This window comes from Sciurus carolinensis, chromosome 8, assembly GCF_902686445.1.
Source record: "Sciurus carolinensis chromosome 8, mSciCar1.2, whole genome shotgun sequence".
Classification (NCBI taxonomy): domain Eukaryota; kingdom Metazoa; phylum Chordata; class Mammalia; order Rodentia; family Sciuridae; genus Sciurus; species Sciurus carolinensis.
The window spans coordinates 20,487,826-20,506,867 of record NC_062220.1 but is presented as its reverse complement, the minus strand read 5'-3'; the positions used below and the strand labels follow the sequence as shown (position 1 = coordinate 20,506,867).

Below are 19,042 nucleotides of genomic sequence, written 5' to 3'. Positions count from 1 at the left end.
AGGCTGAGTAAGAGAACTGCTGCTGCTGGCTGCCTGAACCGGGAGTTTGATTTTTCCCTGCCCTTGGAAAGGAACGGACATCATCCGCTCTCCTGGTTCCTGGGCCTGCAGATTTGTACTTGAACTGCACCATCACCTGTTTTCCTGGGTCTCCAGCTGGCCAACTGCAGATTATGAACTTCTTGGCCTTCCTAACTAGCTCTGCATCTAAATATCTATTGTATATATATGTTTATCTCTCTCACACCCATATACGCACACATGTTCACACACACGCATGTGTGTGCCTGTGCACGTGCGCGTGCGCGCGCACACACACACACACACACACACACTCTCTCTCTCTCTCTCTACTGCTTCTATTTTTCTGGAGATCCCTGACTACTAATACACGTACATTTTTGGAAAGATATGAAGTCTCAATAGCAGCACAAATCTGTTTGTTAAGGAACATAGTGCCTGCGGTAGTAAAGGCTAATATGAAACTAGTTACTTCAGTCCAATTGGAAAATAAAGATTCTAACCTGACTCTGTTAGTAAACAGCTGGGGAGCGTGCAGGCCTTTCAGACACCATGTGTTTAAGTTGACTGTTGATGCCTTTCAACCCCTGCCAGATGTTAAATGAGCACGTGGCTTTAAATGAGCATGTGCTTAGCCCGCAATTCTTTGAGTGCACTGGGTGATTGTGGTCTGGATCCCTCAGTTGATTTTTCCTGTGCTCCCTCATGCATCTTTGGTCAGCTGGTAGCGGTTCTGGATGATACTGACCTGCTTCATTCACAGGTCTGGCAAAGGGAGGCAGTTGCTAAGACTATGGGGGAATCTGGGCCCGGGCCTCTATCGTCCAGGAGGCCCAAGTTTCTTTACGAAGGGGTGACTCACAGGCTGCCACCAACTCAGTCCCTCCCTGAGGGCCTTAGCAGAACTGCAGACCAACCAAGGGGAACTTATCTCCTCTTGAGTATGTTTTACATTTAAGTTTTGGTATCCTGTCGCCTAACCATGGTGAAAAAAGAGACCCAGGATTTCATGTCTTTTGTATCCACAGGGACAGAAACACACTGCTCTATATAGTAGGACTTTCCGAGGTGTAACCAGTTGGTGATAATGGTGACTTGGGTGTCCCTGTGCTTCATATTAGGGCTGCATGACTTGCTCTTCCACAAAGCACCACCGTTTCACACTTGCTCTTTGTTGTTGTAGTTCTAATTAGTTACACATGACAGTAGCGTGCACGCTGACACAGTATACAGAAATGGAGGACGACTTCTCATTCTTCCAGTTGTACTTGATGTATAATCAAACTGGTCATATAGCATGTGGGGTAATAATTTCTGATTCATTCTACTACCCTTCCTGCCCCCACACCCTCTCCCCTCCCTCCACTCTCCTCTGCCTAATCCACAGTACCTCTATTCTTCCCTAGCGTCCTCCTCCACACTGCCTTATTGTGAGTTAGCATCCACATATCAGAGAAAACATTTGGCCTTTGGTTTTTTGGGATTGGCTTATTTTGCTTAGCATGATATTCTCCAGTTCCATCCATTTACCTGCAAATGCCATCATTTCATTCTGAGTAATATTCCATTGTGTATATATACCACATATTCTTTAATCCATTCATCTGTTGAAGGGCATCTAGGTTGGTTCCATAGTTTAGCTATTGGGAATTGAGCTACTGTAAACATTGATGTGACTGGGTCACTGTAGTATGCTGATTTTAAGTCCTCAGGATATAAACCAAGGAGTGGGATAGTTGGGTCAAATGGTGGTTCCATTCTAAGTTTTCTGAGGAATCTCCACACTGCTTTCCATAATGGTTGCACCAATTTGCAGTTCCACCAGCAATGTATGAGTGTACCTTTTCCCCACATCCTCACCAACATTTACTGTTTCTTATATTCTTGATAATTGCCATTCTGATTGGAGTGAGATGGAATCTCAATGTAATTTTAATTTGCATTTCTCTAATTGCTAGAGATGTTGAATATTTTTTCACATATTTATTGATGGATTGTATTTCTTCTTCTGTGAAGTGCCTGTTTAGTTCCTTAACCAATTCATTGGGTAATTTTTTTTGGTGTTAAGTTTTTTGAGTTCCTCATACATCCTGGAGATTAGTGCTCCATCTGAGGGGCGTCACACTTGCTCTTAACCAGATGAAGTACATTGCTATTTTCAAAGTGGATGGGCTCTGATGGAATTTCTTGCCCATTTCCTTATCCTGTCTTTTATTTGCCCTTCCTCTGTTTTTAATACTCCAGGTTACTGGATTGTTTGGTTATGCAACCTGGTGTCTCGCAAGCTCTGTTTCCTACCACCTCCTATAATAATTCCTTCCTGAATTCCTCTGGTCTTTGATCTTCTGAATGTCCCAGCACACCCTAAAGTCCTCGTATCTTCATCCCAAATATGCCATGCAGTCCCTTCTCATCATTCCAGTCATTTTGATCCTAAGTCTTGGTGACTTTCCTGATGAAATGCATTTTTCTGTGGGCTAAAGTATCTGAGCTAGAAGTTTCTAGGAATCCCCTCTTGTGTCCTCTGCTGAGGTTTCATTCCCAACTTGACCCTTGCCAGTCCTTTGCCAGAATTCTTCACTGCTCGACTTTCCTTCTTAATCTCTGAGCTCTCAAGATGAACTTTTCCTAGACTTCAATTTTCATCTTTGATCTCAACACCCGTGTCTGATCCAGGTTCTCTCTGGGTGGGGTGGCCTCCCCTCGTGCCTTCGATATCTTCTAGAACAGGTATCATGTGACTCAAAGTCCTGCCTGGACTTTATTAAGTCCTATTAGCCCAATTAATTAGAAAAGTGATAATCTGAATGCAGCTGACTTCTGAAAGGACAATAAAAATATTCCTTATTTGTTGTGATGCCTTTCCCAGCTTCCTTTATAAGCAGTATGAGGCCCCAAGTGTCTGTGTGACATTTTGAAGGACCCCTCCCCTGCCACATTGGATCAAGGTCCCAGATGATATTTTTACAGATCCTATATGCTTCCTTTTTAGCCTTTACAACAATTAAAACAAAATGATTATTTGTGTAATTATTTGTTTAATGTCTATGGACCCACCAGGCTTCTATTAGATAAGGTTTCTTTCTTATGAAGAATCATCCCTTCTTCTTATAAAGGTATAAGAAAACACAAAAGGATAATAGTTGATTTATCTCAAATTTAGGGTTCTCTTCCACAAAATTTTACTAAAGCAGTTAAGTAGTATTTTGATCAAGAATGTAGGATGAGTCTTGGCCTCGTCACTCTCTGACAAAGTGGGCTCAGTGGGTTACATTGTTAATACATGGAAATAGTAATGTGGTTTTTTTTTTTCACTACTGGGGAATTAAACTCAGGCCTCAGGGAAGAGCCAGGCAAGTGCTCTACCATTGAGTTTCACCCCCAGTCCTTTTTTTTACTTATTATTTTTTATTTTGAGACAGGGTCTCATTAAGTTGCCCACACTGATCTCAAACTTAGAATCCTCCTGCCTCAGGTTCCTGAGTAGAATAATATGAATCTGTACCTTGTAGGGTTCCTATACGATTAAGTGAGTCAATACATGTACAGCACTCAGAAAGCTGCCTGGCACATAGTAGTCACTTATAAACATTAGTCGTGGCTGTGTTTTAATTGTTATTCTTATACCAAAGTAGAAGATTGGCAGGATGCCTTATACGCCTATCTTCCCTCCCCATCTTACACTGTTCTGTAAAACGATCATGTTGCATTAAAATACACTGCGAGTTCAAAGTGCTGGCATCTCATCACGCCTGAGAAGCACTGTTTGTTCTTACACGAAGCCGGGGAGGAGGAACAAGTATGTGGAGGGGAAGGGGACACAAGGTTCAGGCTGCTGGGCAGGTACTCTTCCAAATTCAAGAACGGAGGGTTCATTCAGTCTTTTTCTCCCATTCTGTGAGGTGAGGTCTTGACATCAGGTGTAGACGCCAGACTCGCGGAGGACTTCAGTTGTACCCAAAGAAGTTGGGACGAAGAGTCAACGACAGCACTGAGGGAAGCACCTGAGGCTGGCGATCATTCTCACCCTGCCCAACCTACGCTCCGGCTCCTGGCTTCAGTCAGCTTCTGTGCCACTGTGACCAAGAGATCTGAAGAACTATTTCAAAGGGGGGATTTTATTTGGGAGCTAACGGTTTCAGAGGTCTCAGTCTATAGACAGCCTGCTCCATTCATTGGGGCTCAAGGTGAGACTGAACATTAGGGCAGAAGAGTGGGTGGAGGGAAGCAGCCCAGATGATGATCAGAAAGCAGGGATGGGACCCCACTCTCCAGACACACATATATACCCCAAAGCCTTGCCTCCAATGACCCACCTCTTCCAGCCACACCCCGCCCGCCTTCAGTTCCCACTCAGTTAATCCCATCAGAGATTAACTCACTGACCTTCTGGGAGATACCTTACAACCAAAACATAACACCCCTTGGTCCTCCCCACCCAGCCACCTGTTCTGGACGCCCTCTAAAGAACCACTCCTGAGTGTCACGTGGTGCCATTCCTTCATTTTCTTCTTTCTTCCACCCAAGGTGGCAAGGACCCTGAGCTATCACAGAAGACCCTGCTCTGCTGGGTGATCAGAGCTCACTGACTGCCGAACCTACTGCACTTCCCTGGCCCCAGAATCCTGGGACCTTCCTGGCTAGCCCAACACACACACACACACACACACACACACACACACACACACACACAAACACACACACAGCCATTTATAGAATCTCACCAGGGCCAGGTGTCCTGTCTTTCACAGTAACTTCCTGAGAAACTAATTAATGTTCTTGGGGAAAGCAAAGCATTATGGTTCATGTCAGGGGTTTTGCATCCAGAAAGACCTAAGTTGGAATTTCAATTTAGACACATATTGTGTGACTGGGTAACTCACATAACATCTTTGAGCCTTATTCTTCTCCTCTGTAAAGGAGAGTATATCAATTCTTATTTCAGAGAATAATTGGGAATAATTAAATGAGACATGTACACAGCACTTAGCACAGGCTTGGTTTGCAGTAAGCAATGAATAAATGAAAGAGATTATTGATATCTTATACTAATGAGAAGAATTGAGACAAAAATACTCTCTCTCCTCACTTTCTTTTCTTCTGCCTACTTTTTCTTCTCTACCTGATAAAATAACTTGCTTTACAGAGACAAAGCCTTTCTATTTTCATGTCCAGAATTCCAAAGTAAAAATTCTTTTAGAAAAATTCCAACCTCGGGAACATCTTGATGAATAACCAGGAGGAAAGACTGAGCGACAAACAGCCTAGACTCTAATACTACTCTGTGGCTAACAAATCAGGCAATTTTGAGCACATCATTGTTCTGTGAGTGCCATCAATTTCTTCTGTAAAAGGCAGAGTTGGTTTTAAGATGGTCTTATAGATTCCTTCTGATTCTGACATGCTCTGATTCTACACGAAAAAGTGATTCCGAGTAAATCATTTTATTTGTTCTTAAGAACCTTGACTGGTATGTTTTTTTCTTCTTCTGAGAACTCTAGCTTTATCTTGTCTCACATTTTTTTTTTTCCCACCTGCAAAGGTGGTAGTTGACAATCGCTTATGGGGTTGGTCACTCTAGCTCTGAATTTCAGCACCACCATGTGGTTTTGGGTCAGTAATTTTAACTTCCTTGAGCCTCAGTGACTTCATCTATCAAATGGGAAAAAATGAGATAGATGTAAAGTTGAAAAGAAATCAAATGTATAAACGCAAAGGCTGTTTTCTGGTCCCGTAGGGCATTAACAAATTTTGTCTTCAACTCAGCAAGATCATTTCAGAATGTCTTTCCTGGTGGATTCTGAATATTGTTACCATCTTATTCCCTCATTATTTAATGAGTTGCATAGAATCTTTCACAAGTGTTTCATTCTACCTTTTGTATGAGAATCATGTTTTTTTTTTCACTATTTGAAATTATTCTTTGACACGTCCTAACTAATTCTACCTTGAGACACCTTTCTTGATAGATGGAAACCAGCACAGCTCACTTTGCTAGAAATGCTGATTGTTGTAGAAAAAAAACAAAACACCAGGTTTGCATTTTTATACTTGTCCCCCTTTTCCATGTGTCAGTTAGCTGAACACAGGCCTTTGGGGGTGAGGGTAGGGAGCAGTCCCTTGGAGGAATCTACCTACCTGAAAGAAAAAAATAAGCAAGAAGCAAGATGAGCCTATAGAGATACTTTCATTGTGGCCTTTACATTTATGACTAGCAAGATAATGAAGGAAGGTAATTCTGAAAACTTTATGTCAGTTTTAACGGTCCCTCAAGCACTGAGAAAGATAATAGTCAATGGATAGTGTCCATAAGGATTTTTTCTCCTTCTCCCCTGACAGCCATTGACAGGATCATTTTGTATTTGCAACTGCTGTCACTGAAGCGTGGAGAAAAGGCCCTGTAAGGCCAGAAGGATGAGGGCAACCTCCCTGCAAGAATCTCTATTGTCATCACTATGGCAATAATGGTTACTATAATTTTCATCCTGCTTTTCTATGGAGTGTCTACTTTGTGGAGCTTAAGGCTATGGGATTTGGGTCACATAAAATCACACTAGCATAAAATCATGCTTTGTAATTTTGCAAGAGTATCATATAAAACTGCAAAGGGATACTATGCAACAAGACTCAAATAATTACCAATGCAGGTCACTTGACTAATACAATTATTTATGGGACGCTCATAGCTTTTCAGAGGCTCTCAGATAGTGTCAATTTGACAGCCATTCTTTTTCCTTTCTGTTTGGGTTGCTAAGACCACAGCCAGTTTTTCTCCCCAAGGACAGACAGGGTTTATCATTTGGGGTTGGGGAGATGTAAATTAGTTGCACGTTAGTTCTCACAAGTCTGCTGGTAGTGTCTCTTCATTATCCACAATTAAACCATCAGAACAGGAGTCATGCCTTCGATTTCACTGATGCACATCCTGATCTCCTTGTCCCGCACTGTGCACACGGTTACATTTCTGTGGTATCAGCTTTCCGACAACGCTAGGGACATCAAAGCCTTCCAAAGTACGATTCTGAGGAAAGGGTCCTTTGTGAACCACGAGGGACCACAGGCCCACGTGTGACCAAATGTGAGATGTAAAAAGCAGCTCAGAGAGGGGCCTTTAGGCGGGAAGAGAGACAAGTGGGGACAAAGGAAGGAGGGTGGAGAAAAGAGGAGACACGTAGAAAGAAACAAAGCCAGCGACTGAACTGGATAGACTAAAAAGAGAAAAGTAAAAGAAAATGCAGATAAAAAGAACGCAAACCGAGGCGAGCGGCGGCGCGGGAAGGAGGCGAGAACGCGCGGTGGGGCGGGGACTACAGCCCCCAGGATGCCTTGCGGCGCCGCTCCCGGCGTCCGTCTCCTAGGCAACTCCGCCAAACAAGATGGAGGCCTCCGAGAAAAGTCCCGAGGGACCGAGAGTGCCGGCTCTCCAGAGAGCCTTGAGCAGCCTACGAACTGGAGCCCAGTCAGTGCTGCTGCACTCAGAAAAAGAGCGCCATGCTTGTTGGCCTTCGTTCCCCATGGGGCCTAAGCCGAAAGGCACTTTCAGCAAGGACTCCTCCTACCTGCTCCAGCAGCTCATTCACCGCTATCAGGAATCGGAGGCGGAAGGAGAAGAGGACCAGGGCGAGTCCGAGGGAGAAGTGGAATCCGAGGAGTCCTCAGAGTCCGAGATGCTGAATTTGGAGGTGTGCCTTGTCCCCTGCCCCGCTCTCCCTGGCTCCCTTCTGCAGCCCTCAGGCCCTGCTGCTTCCTCGGCGGCTCCCGCCCACCTCTCCAGCCCCGGCTCGGCCCGCTGCTCCCGCGCCTCGGCGCCCCTGCCTGACGGCTCGGAGCCCCGCTCCTCGCTTCTCATTTCTGTTACCCGTTTCTTCTCCGCTGCGTGAACTGTCACCAAACATCTCCTTTCTTTTTCGTTGACGTGTTTGATTTCTTATGAGTCCAGTTACATAGCATCGTTACGGGAAAAGTATGCATCTGTCTGAAAGTTACAGCTTTAACGTTTTCAAAATCACACCTTGACGAAATGATTGCCTTGTTGCGAATAGGCAGAGTGCATCTTCGGCATCCCCAGCCGCTGCCCTGCTCCCCACGACTGTGAAGTACGCCGCACTCCCCGCGGGTTGTGGGGTTGCCCTCTTGAAGTAATTCAGTGCTTCCTCAAACACTAAGTGACTTAAAACTTTTATATATTACTGCCAGGGGCATATGCCTTATGTAAGTGAGAGAGAGAGGAGAGAGGTGAGAAGAGAGAGGGAAAGAAGAAAGAGGAAGGGGGGGAGAGAGAGAGAGAGAGAGAGAGAGAGAGAGAGAGAGAGAGAGAGAGAGAGAGAGAGAGAGAGGAGCTGTAGAATGTTCAAACAGCCAGCTCACTGTGGATGTATTTTAGGATGTGTAGAGTGTTCCCAAAGTTTTCACCTGTATTACTTGAAGTGGTGGCTTCGCCTTTCACATTAATACAAATTTCCTTTTCTACAATACGTCTTCTGTCCACCTCCCAGTTCCACTTCTTTCTTCCTGTTCCTTTCTTAGCCTTCTTGTTCCTTTTCAGTTCTCATCAGATCATTTCCTTCTCTTGACTTCTAATAAGTTCTTTACTTTCTTTCAAAAACATAATGGATTTGTTTCCTTTCAATAGGCGGTTAGGTTTCCCCTTTTTGTTTTGGCTACCAGGAGACTCAGAATCAATATTTTTCCTCATTTCAATAGTTTTCTTTATATTAGAGTTTTCTTCCCCTTTCCTCTTCCTTCATAATATAAAGTGCTTCAAGTTCTTTTTAGAAGTACGTATAATAATTAGAAATACAATGTTTTCAATATTCCCATTCTGTGTATTCTTCTTGCTTTCCCTCTTAGCATCTTCGTATCTTTTCCTAGTCTCTGTTCTTCCTTGAAGCCGGACAGGTTTCTGTGAGTGCCTGTTCTCTTTCACAAACTCCTTTCCTTGTTTGTCTTATTTCTTCTTATGCTCCCCTCTCTAGCCTGTGTGTTACTGATTCTACTATTAACTGTTCACATTCTTCCCTGACTTGAGTTCCTCTTCTTTACTAATGTCCTTTTTGTTCACTTTGAACAGTTCACACGTTTTCCTCCTTTATCCCCCATTTTTTCCTTCTTCTACTTGCCGCTAGTTATATTTTAGTCTTACTTAAACTTGATTGTAGAAAGTTATTTATTAACATTTTGTTGATTTACTTTGCCTCCTTTAACAATTACTGTTGCAGAACTGTAGTAGTGTTTTTGCAACTTTGAAATGTTTGCGTGGTTTCCACCAGCTTCCACCCCAGAGGAATTCACAAATGAACCACCAGTATACTTTATTATTCTAATTAGCACATGCTCTTCAGCTATGGGGTTCATTAGTACCAATGTTAATCTGTCTTCAGTATGCCATTAACAAGCCATAGAAGGAGTTGACTTGAACTAGTTATTCCTTTTAGGCTTGTAGAATGTGTTTAGAAAAAGTTCATTATTTCTTCCATTTGTTTGAAATATTAATATTTATTTTGGGTTCTCACATTCTATTTGACTTTTGATAGTATTGCTTAAATTTTAATGTGCTGAATGAACTGAAAAGTTTTAAAAAGAAACATTTGGACATTCATTTTCAGTGATTTATGTTCCATGTCTTAGCCTGATTGAGTTGTAATGCTAACATGGTCACAATGACTATTGAGTGCCTATCATGCAATTAGCCTCAAATTTCAGAAGCCCTTATGAATTTAAGGGAGGCAGTGCAGACCAGCTGTTCAAAACACTGCTTTTGGAATGAAAGATTTGTGTTTGAGGCTTGGTTTAGCCTTTTTGTTAGTGTGAGATCTTGACCAAGTTTCTTAACCTCTTTCTCTCTTTTCTGTAATATGAGGATTATAACAATACCTACCTCATAGGGGAATTGTAGAACTAAATGAGATGCTATATGCAAAAAGCTTAGCCTAATATATTACTTATACTTTATAAATAAAAAAATAATAGTTTACATGTTTTATCTGCTAAGTAGAGTCTATTAAGATATATTAATTAGTTTAACCTCCATTGAACAAAGATTTATGAGATGCTTGCTATATAGGAAGCCCTCTGAGTACATAAAGCAGAAATGTCTGGTCCCCAAATTTGATGCATGGAAATAATTCTTTGTAACAATGTAGGGAACAGTGCCTACTCATAGGCTAGTTATGAACATCAAATTTAATGAGAAACTCAACTAAATATAATGCAACATAGTTAAATAGAACATAATAAATATAAGCACAATAGAGTATACAGCAAAGGCTCTTGAGAAATTATAGATGTGGTGAATAATAGCAACAGTCATGACAGGAGAAGGTGAGATGATGGAGGATATATATGGTCTGCTCTGGAAGTGAGTTAGCATGTGAGCAAAGGATAGCTCTGAGCCTCTGTAGATACTTCACATCTCCTGTCTCACAAGAGGTGTGCATCAGGTCCAGCTAGTGGCAGCTTTTCCTACCGAGGAGTTATAGGTGAGAACAGAAGCAGCACCCACAGCAGGGCCGGGGGTGGGGGGTTCTCTGCTGTAGCAGACACAGATATAAGACGAAGCAGTGGGGAACTGCTCTGATGGCCCATTGACATTAGACAGGAGGCTAGTAAGACAGTGAGAAGATTCTAGCAGTGTCTAGGGTGGAGTGAGAAGAATCTGGATTAGGGCAGAGGCAGAGGGAATGCAAAGGAAGGTAAAGATGAGAGCTTGCAAGATATTTAAGATGGGATGGTTACTAATTGAATGTCAGTGGTCTGGAGGACTAAGGCCATTATCACAACAGGAATCAGGGACAGGCAGAGCTGTGCATTAAGGAGGCAGATCTAGGAGCCATATGACTGGAAATCAGGGGTGGGGTCTCAGAGTAGAACACCTGGAGACATTAGCAAGGAGCCCATGAGGTCATCAGGGAAGAGAAGGCAAGGGAAGGGAATGACCAAGAATGGAATCATAGGGCTATAGGCATTTTTAGTGACAGGCAATTGAAGAAGAATCAAGGAGGGAAACTAGAAAAAGCTGGTCAGAGAAGTAGGAGGAAAAATAAGAACTGTGTGACAGGGAAGCTGACGGGGAAGCCAAGGCGAGGACAATCTCAGGAACACGGGGATAGGTTATACCACCAAAAGGCTTTGTGTGTGGGAGGCCAGTAGAGTTCTCGTTCTCTTTGCCTATTTGAGGGAGGCATGGTATGGCCTAGTCGTGGGAACCTCAGAGGACATGCAAGGAGGTTGCTGGGCAGTCTTGCCTGGGGAATCTGGGAAAATTCCTACAGCATGACAGGTCTCCCTGTCAACAGTGACCCCCAAAGACAGGTATCCTCCTACTGCAGGAAGGATGGAATGCTGTCACATTTTCAGGGAATGGGGGTGTATTGGGGCAGGTGAACTTCAACATCTAGGTGGAAAGTTTGGGAGAGAAGGTAATACTCTCCTTCCTCCAATTCCTTCCTGGGCCTTACAGGAGACATTGAAACTTTATTTAGAAAGATAAATGTTTTCCCTTTTGTGAACAGGTTGGTTGGTATGGATGAGTGAACTATTAAGATGTGGAATTTCTGACACTGACCAAATAGAGCAGCTGTCATTTAATGGGGACACTTGCTAGGTTCCAGGCACTATGCTAAGAATTTTATATATGTTCTTTTTTATTCTCCCCCAAACACTAAAGATAGCCATAGGGGAGGAAAGGCTTTCCCTGCTCCTTCTAGCTTTGATAGCTGAGTCTCTGAAATACACTGACAACAGGCAGATCAACATGGAGATAAGCATACAGATTTATCAATTTTAATATGTATGGGGGACTCACAGGAACAAACAAAAAGTGAATACCCTCCCCAAACAGTGAGGTTTAAGAGTTTAAATACCATGTTTATAGGGGAAGGGGAGGAGCATGTAGGCCACTTGGAGGAGAGTAAATGCTTTTTAGGAAAGCTGCACCAGCTCTAGCAGAACAGAGGAGGTAAGATAGTTGTGACAAAGTTTGCCCAAGTGTGATGTCAACCTCGGTTCTCCTCTCCTGTGATAAGGGTCACTCTTCTCTGGTTGGTGCAACTCCCAGGAAGGGAATTTATGACAATTGAGTTCCTTTTGGAGGATCTGTCTTGTAGATAAAAGGAATTTGGAGAAAGCCTCTCCTTGCCTTTGCTCTTTTTTCAAGTGCCTTTAGCTCCAAACAATCAATACACCAAAGCAGCATACGTTGGGCTGGCATGTCCAGAGCTCCTTCAGAGACAATAACACTTCCTACTTACAGATGAAGATATAAAACTCAGAGAAAACCTGACCTCCCCAAAGTCACATATCCAAAATGGCAGAAATGTGGTTTGGCCACACCTGCCCAGCTGCAAAGCTCGTGTGCATGAGCCTGCACGTTCATATCCTCAGTGTTCACAGCTGAGCCACACACACTGTGGGCTCCTGAATTCATATAGAAGACCCAGAATGAGGATATTTTGCCATTGTGTTTCATATGGTAGTCATAGGTACATCAGTGTGACTTACGTGATTGTTATATTTTCTGTTGTGTTAGCGTCAGTGTTTACATGTTGGTCATTATGGAATTGAAGTCAGCACAAACACTGGCCGACATGTTAGCTCTTCTGTCTGTCATTATTGAGGCAAAGGCATGTCCCACTACCATTTGGTCCATGAGATGTGTATGGATCCAGGGCCAACCTCCTTATGGAAAGGTTCATCACTCTTCTAATAAATCTTGCAAATTATATGAATCTGGCAAAATTGGCCAGTAGAAAGTGAACTGAGGACCTGTTTTCTACAATGAGAATACCAAATTTAGAGAAAGACTTTCATTTGACGTAACCATTCTTTGGGGTGTGGGCAAGCAGTTAAGTGTAGAATTGCTCGGGGTCAGATGGATTCAGGTCATTTCAGCTCCGTCACACACTGTCTGGAATCTCAGGCAAGGTAACCTCTGAACCTTAGTTTCTTCATCTGTTACATGGAGGTAAGAATACCTGCCTGAGGGTTGACGGAAGGGTGACTGAACTCGCACGCAGTGCCTGGAACGGGAGAGTGACAGCCATCACTACCGATACTGATGCTTCCATGGCCCCTGTGTTCACTCAACTGTGAATGCCTGCTACAAGAGGTTACCTGAAAAATCAGTGGCAATAAAAATATTAATTTGGTAGGTATGTATTTAATTATATATAGTATGTGTGTGTCCTCAACACAGAATTTTCTTTGGGAGTGGTAAATTATGGAGGGCACAACCCTGGATATGTAATATGCTAAATAAACTTTAGATATGACAAGACAGATTGTTTCTTTTCTCATAAGAGTCCTTTCTTTTCTGCCTCTCTGTCATTTTGCAGGATGAATTTGATGGGGTCCTGAGAGAGGAGGCTGTGGCCAAGGCCCTCCATGAATTGGGGCGCTCAGGCCCCGGGACGGAGCAGGTCTACCTCAACCTGACTTTATCAGTGAGTGTGACGGGATGGCCACTGGCTTGACACTGGCCAGACCATGTCCATTTTCTTTGGTCCTCATAGTTTTTGTGGTGACAGAAAATCTCAGGGCTTAGCATTTGATGGAAACTGATGATGAGAGATTTATGTAAATATTAGACTTCAAAGAGTTCTGACCAGTCCAGGAATCAGCCCCCTACTTCCTTCATTTCCATTCTCTTCACACTCTATTTCTTTCATCTTAAGTTGCCTGTGTTATAGTAATCAATGATTTCTTTCCAGGAAGTCGAATTTTGATTCTGTAAAACCAGAATCTTTAAGAATTTTCTCTCTGATCAGTGAAAGAAGCACTAAAATTTATATCTGAAACCAAGGGAATGAAGGATTTTGATATTGACTTTCTCCCCTAAGCATGTCAAGAAATAAGTAGCTTTGAGCTATATTTTACTTCCCCCAAAATACCTATCATTGAAGAAAAAAATCTATTCTTATTCATCAATTTTCAAGATTTCAACCCTAGTCAGAGCACAGAATCTTGGCTCCAAATTTATCCTCACAGGGTCTGTAAGAGCAGACTGCTCAGAGTTCAGCTTCTGTTCTCACTGTTTTGCCACAGTCCTAGGAAAGTAATCTCACTCTTTTTGCTTCCTTATATTATGAAGCCCTGGCTGTTCTTGGGGATCACAGAGTAAATACAGAGGCATGGGTGAAGAGAGCACCTTGATGGTTTACTGCAGCGCCATGGCCGGCTCACCACGGCAAGGCTGGTCTGTCTCGGATTTGTATGAGCAAGCTAAAGAATGTTAAGCTGTTTTCAACTGTGCCCATTTCATGGCGTGTCCTTCGAGGTCAGCCTATGAAGGCCGTAGTCTTTGACTCTTGTCACTTAATAACATTTTACGTATGACTCGGCCAGCCAGGCAATAACATACGGGGAGCACCCTATGCTTCTTGCACTGTTAGGCCCTGGATGGCGTAATCCCAGCTGCCGAAACCTCCCCCGCAAGTCCCTTTCAATCAATATTCTCCTTATGTATGTAGTGCTATGCCTTAAATTGATCTACCCCCTCCCCTCAAAATAAAAAAAGCAATCTTTTAAATCTGATTTCAACTAGAGGGGCTGAAGCTTAACTTATTTTACCACTGACCTCCTTACATTTGAGATATTGCATGTTGAATTACTTGGCCTTAATAACCTGTCTTGCTGAATACACTTTCTGGTTCAGTGATTTCCCCCTCTATATCTTACTTAGGTTGCACATTATTTTTCACTTTCTCCTATTACTTGTGTACATATCTTCTCTCCTGTCAAAGTCATACATTTCTTAAGAGCGCAATATAGCTCTATTCCAAGATTGTTTTTCTCATCAGGCCAGGTCTCCACAAGGATGTCTTAGACATCGTAGACATTAGGTATTTATTTATTACTTTTCTAACAGCCTTTATTAAACAATCATTATTATTCTACATGAGAATTTGCTTATAATGACTTCATTGCTTGGTTTTTTTCTGACTCTGACTCTATGACATAAACCAATGTATATATTGTGTAAATCATTGTTCCACAAGATCAAATTCCCTAATCCCACTTGGAGTTCCCTAGAAACACAATTTCCCGGATCCAATTTTGTCCAAGGCTTCAGAAGTCTTGAATGCTGCTACTTTCTACCTTGCTTTGTGATTTCAGGCTCCTTACATACCTCTATGTACCTTATCTTCCTCACCTGTAAGTTGGGAATAATCTGCCCTTTAAATCTCAGAGATGGGTTTCATCCTTGAGGTTATTGGGAAGGAGTTTTGAAAATGAGCCCTGTGAAAGTGTAGGTAGTATTGTTATTAATGATCTTCTGATTAGGCATGAACTCTCTTTAAAACTTAATTTAAATTCTAGGCATTTGCTTTTTCTTCTACTAGATAAAAGCTTTGCCTGTATTGCTATTTTTTTTATGTAACACTCCATGCTAAAGGTCTGCATGAACACTGCTTTAATTTGCCTTTTCATGTTGTATTCATCCTTGCTAACACCACTCTAGTCCTAAGCTATTATTTTCTTCAGAGGAATGCAGTCTTATTTTTTAAAAAATGGGGTCTGGTGTCTGCTTTGAGACCCTATTAATAGTAGGCTTCAGATTTTGTTAGCTCATTTCTTCCATACTTTTCAAAGAAATTCTGGATTCCTTTCCATCAACTCTTATTTCCAGGTGTTGCAGGAAGGCCAAGAACTAACCTGTTAAAGTCTTTTACCTTGATCTCCTCAGGGCTGTGATTTAATCGACGTTAGCATTCTGTGTGGATACGTTCACCTACAGAAGTTGGATCTTTCAGCGAATAAAATTGAAGGTATGTAATTATCATTTTGGTAGATTGATCACCAAATTATTTGAAAATGTAAATATTGCAATGTGTAATATGGTTTAACAACACCAAGCTTGATACAGTGACTTGTAGCTCAGTTGACATGATGATCCTTTGCTTTCCATGCCCCCTACCCCAGGCATCAATGACTGGAAATGAAGAAAAAGGCCCACATCTGCAATATTATGGTGGAATTGAGATGCACTCAGTGATGCTTTAGAGTACAAAGTGGAATGTTCGCTTAGTTTTTTCCTCATAAGAGGTTGATCATTACCTTTTCAATATTTCCTGAATGTTTGATGATTCCCTGTTGTTTACTTGTATTAGTAACTTAGTGCACATGAATTCATCTTTTCTTCCCTCTAATACATTATTTTCTTTATTTTGCTTTTGCATTTACATTTTAATCCTGGCTAGCTACTTCTGTTATTATTTGAGCCCTGGGGATTCACAAATGTATTTTCTCTCTCTTTTGGCTGTCTCTCTGTGTTTATTGATTCTTTCAACTCCATCATTTGTAGTTCTTTATATTTGTTATGATACCTTGTTCACATTTAATGAAATTAGTACTACAGTTGTCACATTTTTTCAAAGCTTGATCCTCCTTTCTGATTTTCTGATCTTATTTGATGTTAACAGTATGCGTTTTTTTCCTTTAAACTCCTGGAGAAGTAAGCAAATCATTATTTCTGACCTGCTTTCTCCACTGATTTTCTTTGTACTCACTTCTCTTGCCTCCCTTTTTAAAAATGACAATTAAAATGTTCCTGATGTGGTCTTCTCTGTTTCATTTTCTTAATTTTTTTTAACCCCATGTGTGATTCTAATAATTAAAATCCACCTCTTTCAGGGCTAAGAAATATTCTAGCCTCTTAATTTTTAAAATGCTGTTGTTTTAAAAAGATTTTTCAATAATCTTTTTCAATCTTTATGAAACTATTTTGGAAAATTGCAAGCAGGTGCATAAATAGAACACTGGGATGAATATTGAGGTTCAACAGTCATCAGCCCATGGCCAATCTTGTTTCCTCTATACCTCCCTGTCCCCCTTCCCCAGGGTTATATTAAAGCAAATCTCAAATGATGATAATCATATCATCAGAAGGACTTTCTGTGTTACCACAGGAGTGCTCCACCTACCCCTTACCTCCAAGATTGATTTCATTTTCCAGATAAGAAATTCTAGAGTTGGGGGAGACTTTAGCCATGGGAAAAGATTTGGCTTCTCAGCAAGGGAAGAGACTTGGCTTCATATCCTTGCCACTTGAGCAGGAGTCCACAGTTGGGACCTTTCTCTTCGTCCACACCTGTCTTCATTGATCTTATACAGCCCTTTCATTATTCCTATGTGACCATTTGACATCCATCCAATGTATGAGATCCCACTATGTGTCAACTCCAGTATATTTTTCTATGATGACAATCTTACTGATGATGTTCTGATGTGTATTAAATTTCAACTTGTATCAGAATCATCGGGGTGGGTGGTCTGTTAAAATATAGATTACTGGGCCCCATCCTCAGACATAGATTTGGGATGGGATCTGAGAATTTGCATTTGGAATAAGTTCCCCTGTAGTAATGCTGGTCCTGGATCACACTTTGAGAATCACTGATGTAGACACGAGGTGCTCCTGCCATCTGGTGGACCAGGAAGTCACTGCACTGAGTAGGGATCTCAGCCTGCTCCAGACCAGGGATTATTTCTGCCATGATGATTTTGAAACATGGACTCTCTATAGAATATGAAATGTCCACATCATCTCTTTGTATCTAATTAAGTACTAGATGATGATCCTGTTTTAAGACATATCTCACAGTACCACCAGCATTTACCTGCCCACTAAAAGATCTGCTCCAGTAGGAGTCTGGGGCCCAGTAGGAGTTAATAGAGGTGAGCCCATTCCTGACATGTTGCTGGGCTCAGAGTGGACGGGTAGATGCACATCACAGAGCATTTAGTTTCTCCTTAGCTTTCCTCTCATAGGTAGCCATCCCTGGTTGGTTGATGAATTTCTAACAAAGTGTTTCTGTCCCAATGTACTTTCTCCTAGAACCATTTACAGTTATGGGATGGTTTAGTCCAAAGAAATGAAGTAGCAATTTATTCAGCAATTCAGGATTTTCTGGCTTCAGTGCCCCTTGAGAAGGAAAGATGCCAGGGAGGCCCTCTCACACCGCTGCCTGCATGCTTCAGGGCAGGGCCTGCTGCCCCATTATGATACCCTGTCCCTGTCTCTGTATGTGTCTGTGCCACCTGGTAAAGGGTAGAAGCATTGAATGTGGCCCTGGTGTAGGGGTTCCATTCTCTCACTGGGGGCCATCCTCTGAGGGGTTGTAACAGCTCTTTCTGTGCTTCTGAGAGAAACAGGGAGTCGCTGTTATTGTTACTATTTTCAGGTGGAGAAATGAATTACTGGTGGCAATAAGGCAGTAATCCTTATTGTGATTCTTCTGGATCTCTTCCTTCCCTAATTCATTCTGCTACCCTGAGCATATCTGTCATAAAATGGCAGAGAAAGGCAAAACAACCCCTGTGTTTTATATATAATTCCATTTGGAGTCTCTTTAACATATAGAGATACAGCGTATGAATTTATATACATTTGCATGTTATGTGAATTTATATACAAGTAGATACTTTGTATTTCAGGATATTTGCTTGGGAAAAAATGCAAAATTCAGAGGTAATTTTGAACCAATCCAGAGTCAAAATAAAATAATAGCAATGCTTTAAATCACTTCAAATAATTAATGAGATTTAGGATTAAGTCCAACTAAAACAAAATTGAATTTACAACAAAGAGAGTTTCCTAATTGTGGCATTTCCAATCTTCTGAAAAGACCTAATTCAGTTATTTAGGGGCTAATTATCAAGAGGATTATCTAAGGCTTTAGTTTCTCATCCTTTCCTCTAAGGCTGGAAATTTTTGAAACAGATTGTGGGAGAATGAATAGGAATATGCTGGAGGCCCCAGCCATTGGTGGTCCTGGAAATAGGGAGATGGAAGAGGTAGGCAAGCTCTGGGGGGGGAGTTAAATTGTTGGTGCATAGTTTTCCAAACCTTTTTTTTTCTTTTTAATTTCACACACTCCTGGCTTTACTCATTTCATTCATTTGGAATATTTAAGATGTGCTTACAACTAGCATAATTTTAAAAATATTCTGATGTAACCTCACTGTTTTTAATGACTTTTTCTAGTTATTTTGTTGCTTACCTATTCTGTATCTATTCCCCCCC

The 19,042-nt window shown here is 41.8% G+C and overlaps 1 protein-coding gene across 1 annotated transcript in view; it reads left to right on the top strand.

The window, feature by feature from the left end:
• Nucleotides 1-7,397: 7,397 nt before the first annotated feature.
• Nucleotides 7,398-19,042, top strand: part of Lrguk (leucine rich repeats and guanylate kinase domain containing) — a 103,789-nt gene continuing 92,144 nt past the window's right edge. Inside the window, 3 exon segments of the mRNA XM_047562099.1 lie at nucleotides 7,398-7,703; nucleotides 13,353-13,460; nucleotides 15,704-15,785. Coding sequence (XP_047418055.1) covers nucleotides 7,398-7,703; nucleotides 13,353-13,460; nucleotides 15,704-15,785 — 496 coding nt within the window.